The sequence below is a fragment of the Erythrolamprus reginae genome, chromosome 10 (genome assembly GCF_031021105.1).
Source record: "Erythrolamprus reginae isolate rEryReg1 chromosome 10, rEryReg1.hap1, whole genome shotgun sequence".
NCBI lineage: Eukaryota > Metazoa > Chordata > Lepidosauria > Squamata > Dipsadidae > Erythrolamprus > Erythrolamprus reginae.
In genome coordinates this window covers 41,651,853-41,659,019 of record NC_091959.1, presented here as the reverse complement: position 1 = coordinate 41,659,019, position 7,167 = coordinate 41,651,853, and the positions used below count along the sequence as shown (strand labels likewise).

The following is a 7,167-nucleotide window of genomic DNA, read 5'->3' as shown; positions in this document are numbered from 1 at the left end:
GTAATAAGAAAAAAAGTTTGTATATGATTGATTTTAAGCATTGTTGTTGTGTTTATAACTATATATTGTTTTATTTCATGGTGGAGAAAAATAAAAAAATCTTATACCAAAAAACCCCCCATTCATTCAACAATCGTACTAAAAACATTTGTTGTTCGGTGGGGAGATCTAAGGAACCCCAGGCCTGGCGACAAAGATGAGTTTTTAAACTCTTTCGGAAGGCGAGGAGGGTGGGGGCAGTGCAAATCTCCAGTGGGATCTGATTCCAGAGGACCAGGGCCACCACAGAGAAGGCTCTTCCCCTAGGTCCCGCCAGCCGACATTGGTCAACGGGACACTAAGGAGGCCCACTCTGTGGGACCTCACTGGCCGCTGGGAAATTTTAAGCCTCTTTGAGTGGGAAAATGTTTACGGGGGAAGTTGGTATTACTATCGCGTAGCGGGAAGCCAGCGGAAGGGAACTTCCTGTGCTTGCATTTGTTTACGTTCTTGTAGGACCCCGACACCCACGCTAGTCCAAGAAGATGTTCCTGCGACTGGAGGACGATGCTTCGACCTCCGTCGCGCTGCCAGCACCGAAGCCAACCGCCGACCACCTCCGCTGGGTCCTACAGCGCCTCCCAGGGGGACCAAGGGAAACGGAAGCGCCCCCAAAGCAGCAGCAGCAGCAGCAGCCTCAACGAGACAACCACCGACCTGGCCAACGAGTTTTCCGAGTTCGTCGACTTCTTAGCCGACGAGGAGGTCCTGGAGAGCCTCCAGCAGATTGTGGAAGACGCCGTCCAGAAGCTCCGCGACGTGACCTCCCAAAGCGGGGACCTGATCTTCGACCTGCAGGAGGAATCCACCTCCAGCGTGGAGAGCGAGACGTGGTCTTATTCCTACAGTTCGACCTGCTCCCAGTTTAAATACCAAACCACGACCACCATGTCTACTGTGTCCAGCTCGGACGATGACCAGGAAAAGCACTTTATGAGCCCGGAGTCGTCGAAGGCGGGGGGCAAAATTTGCCTCTTGGATAAATATGTCTCCAGGCTCCCAAAAGTTGGGAAGCAAGTTGCTCAGGGATTGTCGGGAGGAATCCACGCTGAGGTATTTCTAGTGTAATTTAATTTACAGTGGTGCCTCTACCTACGAACTTAATTCGTTCCGTGACCCGGTTCTTAAGTAGAAAAGTCTGTAAGAAGAAGCAATTTTTCCCATAGGAATCAATGTGAAAGCAAATAATGCGTGCGATTGGGGAAACCACAGGGAGGGTGGAGGCCCTGTTTCCTCCCAGGAGATTCCTAGAGAGGCCCCACGGAGGCTTCTCCCCGCCTTTTCCGGCCGTGTTTCCTCCCAGGAGATTCCTAAAGAGGCCCCACAGAGGCTTCTCCCCGCCTTTTCCGGCCATGTTTCCTCCCAGGAGATTCCTAGAGAGGCCCCCACAGAGGCTTCTCCCCACCTTTTCCAGCCCTGTTTCCTCCCAGGAGATTCCTAGAAAGGCCCTCCCCGAGGCTTCTCCCCACCTTTTCTGGCCCTCTTTCCTCTCAGGAGATTCCTAAAGAGGCCCCACAGAGGCTTCTCCCCACCTTTTCCGGCCGTGTTTCCTCCCAGGAGATTTCTAGAGAGGCCCCCACAGAGGCTTCTCCCCACCTTTTCCAGCCCTGTTTCCTCCCAGGAGATGCCTAGAGAGGCCCCACGGAGGCTTCTCCTTGCCTTTTCCGGTTACAGTTTCGGAGGCTCGGGTTTGTAAGCGGAAATGCTTGCTGTGCATGCGCAGAAGCCAAATTTCACATTGATGGGCACACGCGCACCTACCGGACGCGTTTATGCCTGCAACGGACACAGAGGGCACCCCAGTAGCGCCAAAGACGTCAGTCCTTCGCTGACTTTATACCCTGCTGATTATTTTTCCCTTCTCGTTCTTTCCTTCCCTTCTCCTAGTCGATTTCCGAACGGTCGGGAGAAAGTTACTTCCAGCAGCAACACTTGCACATCTGGGCTAAATCGTTCGAGCATCCCCACAGGGAGTTCTTCGCCCGGTTCCAGAGATCCTTCCCTTCCGACTCGTTGTCGTTCGAATCGCTCCACAAGGAGATCACCAGCGTCTTGAAACGGCCCCTCCGGCACGGTGCCCCCGCCCATTACATCTGCCACAAACACTTGCACGCGTTCCTGGAGGAAACCAAGGTCTTGGCCAGTCTCCAAGACGTCATCAACCAAGCGGTTCTCAAAGTCTTGGACGCCACCATGGCGGGAGGGATCACATTTCTCGACCTGTCGGACCACGGGTACCCTTCGTCCTGGGATTCGGAGGAGGAGGAGGAAGAGTACAGCATCTCGGAAAGCGAGGAGGAGACGTCCGAGGGAACTGGAGGACTCTACATTGAGATCCTGCACAGGAAGGTGGAGAAGAAAGAGGAGGAGAAACCTGCCCTGCCCAAATCCAAACAGAAGCCCAGCACTCCGGACATTTCTGTCCGCAAGGGCAAGTATGCCCAGTCCCCGCTCTCTAAGACGAAGGGACGAGACGAAACCCCAACCAGGACAAGGCACGGCCCACCTTCCCTTGGAAGATCTAGGAAGAAACAAGAGCCCAGCCAGGCTGAAACGGAGACAACCAAATCGGTAATTTCTGGGGAAATAATACAATAGAGTAGAATATAGTAGAGTAAAATAGAATAGGATAAAGCAGAGGAGAAGAGAAGAGAGGATAGGAATAGAATAGAATAGAGTAGAGTTTAGTTTAGTTTAGTTTAGTTTAGTTTTATTGGATTTACAGTATATGCCGCCCCTCTCCGAAAACTTGGGGCGGCTAAAAGCAATCATAAAACAGTATACAATAATAATCCAATACTAAAAGCGAATTAAAAACCCCTTAATATAAAAAACCAAACATACATACAAACATACCATACATACAATTGTAAAGGCCTAGGGGGGGAAGGAATCTTAATTCCCCCATGCCTGGCGGCAGAGGTGGGTTTTAAGTAGCTTGCGAAAGGCAATGAGGGTGAGGGCAATTCTAATCTCTGGGGGGAGTTGGTTCCAGAGGGCCGGGGCCGCCACTGAGAAGGCTCTTCCTCTGGGTCCCGCCAAGCGACATTGTTTGGTTGATGGGACCCGGAGAAGACCCACTCTGTGGGACCTAACTGGTCGCGGGGATTCGTGCGGCAAAGGAGAGCAGAGGAGAGGATAAGATTAGAGTAGAGTAGAGATAGTAGAAGTAAAATAGAATAGGATAGGATAAAGGAGAGGATAGGATAAGAGTAGAGTAGAATAGAGTAAAATAGAATAGGATAAAGGAGAGGAGAAGAGAGGAGTAGAGTAGAGTAGAGTAGAATAAAACAGGACATGAGACTAGAGAGGATAAGATTAGACTAGAGTAGTAAAATAGAATGGGAGAGAAGAGGATAAGAATAGAATAGAATAGAATAGAATAGAAGTTGGAAGGGACTTTGGAGGTCTTCTAGTCCAACCCCCTGTTTAGGCAGGAAACCCTGCACTACTTCAGACAGTTTGTTATCCAACATCTGCTTTAAAACTTCCAGTGTTAGAGCATTCACAACTTCTGGTGGCAAGCCGTTCCACTGATTGTTCTCACTGTCAGGAAATTCCTCCTTAGTTTTAAGTTGCTTCTCTCCTTGATTAGTTCCCACCCATTGCTTCTTGTCCTACCCTCAGGTGCTTTGGAGAATAGATTGACTCCCTCTTCTTTGGCGTGGCCACCTCAAGTATTGGTATCGGTGCTCTCTGAGCTTGGTTGTTTCCTTGAAGACATCTCCCCTGGTTCTTCTTTTCATCAAACTAGACCTACCCAGTTCCAGCAACTGTTCTTTATACACTGCTCAAAAAATAAATAAATAAAGGGAACACTTAAACCACCCAATATAACTCCAAGTAAATCAAACTTCTGTGAAATCAAACTGTCCACTTAGGAAGCAACACTGATTGACGATGGATTTCACCTGCTGTTGTGCACGTTCAACTTGGTACAGAACAAAGCATTCAATGAGAATATTTCATTCATTCAGATCTAGGATGTGTTATTTGAGTGTTCCCTTTATTTTTCTTTGAGCAGTATATATTTTAGCCCCCAGTCCCCTAATCATTTTTCCTCTAAAGCATTTTCTTTGCTTGGGGGACACCAAGGCAACAAGTTCAGGGCTCTTCTGACATATTTATTTATTTATTTGATTGATTGATTGATTGACTGACTGATTGATTGATTTGTATGCCGCCCCTCTCCGCAGACTCGGGGTGGCTAACAACAGTAACAAAACAGTATAATCCAATACTAAAAACAGTTAAAACCCATTATATAAAAACCAATCATACATACAGACACACCATGCATAAAATTGTAAAGGCCTAGGGGGAAAGAGTATCTCAATTCCCCCATGCCAGGCGGCAGAGGTGGGTTTTAAGCAGCTTACGAAAGGCGAGGAGGGTGGGGGCAATTCTAATCTCTGGGGGGAGTTGGTTCCAGATGGCCGGGGCCACCACAGAGAAGGCTCTTCCCCTGGATCTCGCCAAACGACATTGTTTGGTTGACGGGACCCGGAGAAGACCCACTCTGTGGGACCTAACTGGTCACTGGGATTTGTGCAGCAGAAGGTGGTCCCTGAGGTAATCTGGTCTGGTGCCATGAAAGGCTTTATAGGTCATAACCAACACTTTGAATTGTGACCGGAAACTGATCGGCAACCAATGCAGACTGCGGAGTGTTGGTATGACATGGGCATTTTTGGGAAAGCCCATGACTGCTCTCGCAGCTGCATTCTGCACGATCTGAAGTTTCCGAACACTTTTCAAAGGTAGCCCCATGTAGAGAGCGTTACAGTAGTCGAGCCTCGAGGTGATGAGGGCATGAGTGACTGTGAGCAGTGACTCCCGGTCCAAATAGGGTCGCAACTGGTGCACCAGGCGTACCTGGGCAAACGCCCCCCTCGCCACAGCTGAAAGGTGTTTCTCTAATGTGAGCTGTGGATCGAGGAGGACGCCCAAGTTGCGAACCCTCTCTGAGGGGGTCAATGATTCTCCCCCCAGGGTAATGGATGGTCAGATGGAATTGTCCTTGGGAGGCAAGATCCACAGCCACTCCGTCTTGTCTGGGTTGAGTTTGAGTTTGTTGACACCCATCCAGGCCCCAACAGCCTCCAGGCACCGGCACATCACTTCAGTCCATCAGTCCCAAAATGCTGAACTGTATGGGATAAGGATATTGGGAAGTGGGCTCTCATCCATTTTGGAAGGGAAGGGGCGGAGAAAGCTGGCCTGGAGATCTTCTCCAGGTCGACACTGTTTAGCTGACGGGACCTGGAGAAGACCAACTCTGTGGGCCCTTACTGGTTGCTGGGAGCTATGTGAAAATAGTCTGTCCCTAAGCCATGTAGGGCTTTAAAGGTCATGACCAACACCTTAAATTGTGCCTGGAGACCAATTGGGAGCCAGTAAAGGATTGGTGTAACATAGGTGTACTGAGGTGCACCCACAACAGTTTGCGCAACTGCATTCTGGACCAACTGTAGAGTCTTTTCAGGGGCAGCCCCATGTGGAGCGTCTTGCAATAGTCTAACCGTGAGGGAATAAGGGCATGAGTGACTATGAGAAGAGCCTCTTGAGCCAAGTAGGGTGGCAATTGGTGCAATAATAATAATAATAATGATGATGATGATGATGATGATGATGATGATGATAGAATAGAATAGAATAGCATTTTATTGGCCAAGTGTGATTGGACACACAAGGAATTTGTCTTGGTGCATATGCTCTCAGCGTACATAAAATAAAATATATATTTGTCAAGGATCATGTGGTACGACACTTCATGATTGTCATAGGGGTCAAATAAGCAATGAAGAAGCAATATTAGTAAAAATCTTAGGATACAAGCAACAAGTTACAGTCATACAGTCAACATGGGAGGAAATGGGTGAAAGGAATGATGAGAAAAACTAGTAGAATAGAAGTGCAGATTTAGTAGAAAGTCTGACAGTGTTGAGGGAATTATTTGTTTAGTAGAGTGGTGGTGGTGGTGGTGGTGGTGGTGGTGATGATGATGATGATGATAATAATCATAATCATAATAATAATTTATTAGGTTTGTATGCCACTCCTCTCCAGAGATTAGGCAAACCTCTGCAACAAGTTTTTATTTTAAGAACATCTCTCCATCGATTCTTTAAATCTTGTTCTTCTTTTCTCCTCCTCCTCCTCCTTCAGGCAAGACATGCCATCACTCCAAAAGATATCAAACGGGCCCGTCTTCAGGGCAAACCCGTTCCAAAGCAGTCCATCATCGACTTCTTGATCGAAAACGCCGCCAAGCTGATTTTGTACAAGTACAATTACGAAACTCTCCTTTCCGAGAAACTGGGTTTCATCTCGGTCCCGGTTACTAAAGTTCTCCTGGAGATCATGTTCGGCTACAAGAAAATCAAAGGCAGCGGGATACGCCTGTCTTCCCAGATCGACTGGACCAAAGTCTACGACGAGCTCTACAAGAAGCCACCTCCCAAACCCAAAGCGCCCAAACAGGAGAAGAAGAAGAAGAAGAAAAGTGACGAGAAGAAAGAGAAGAAAGACGGGGAGAAGAAGAAAACGGACGAGAAGAAGAGTGTGTTCACAAAACCACCCGACGTGCCCAAAGCAAAAGTGATTGTCACGAAGCAGGCGGGAGACCACGGCGCCAAAAAGGACTTATCAGAGCAGGCGGAACCGGAGATTTTTGAGATTGTCCCTCCTCAGTTCCCATCCGATGCCGAACCGCCCTCTGGCAATGAAGACGGCACCCAGCCGCCAAGTTCGAAGCTCTCTCCTTCCAGTACAAAGGCTTCCTCCATGATAGAACCTCCTAAGAAACCGGAGGTTCAAGATTCGGAGAAAATGCCTCTCGGCACGCCAAAGCCTTCGTGGTCCAACCGAAAATCAATCCCGAGTGTCCTGTTACCCGAAGTGGACCCCGCCAGCCAGGGCACCGAGCCTCAGAGCAGGAAATCTCTGTCTCAGAAGTCTAGCTTCGTCGGAGAAGGGAGCAAGATGGTGCTCCCTAAAATCTGAAAAAAACCCGCTTTGGTCTGGTTAATAAAGGATGTACGTTTTCTCTACGGCCCTGGGGATGCCAGGTCAGCGACTTCCACTCCAATGAATCTAACCGCAAGACGACCAGCCCATTGAACTTTC

The 7,167-nt window shown here is 48.6% G+C and overlaps 1 protein-coding gene across 1 annotated transcript in view; it reads left to right on the top strand.

The window, feature by feature from the left end:
• The window catches only part of CCDC116 (coiled-coil domain containing 116), a 7,788-nt gene extending 621 nt beyond the window's left edge, over positions 1–7,167 (top strand). The window contains exons 2-4 of the mRNA XM_070761995.1: positions 496–1,092; positions 1,927–2,610; positions 6,208–7,167. Of these exons, the coding sequence (XP_070618096.1) occupies positions 496–1,092; positions 1,927–2,610; positions 6,208–7,044 (2,118 nt within the window). The 3' untranslated portion in view covers positions 7,045–7,167. The remainder of the gene's footprint in view (positions 1–495; positions 1,093–1,926; positions 2,611–6,207) is intronic.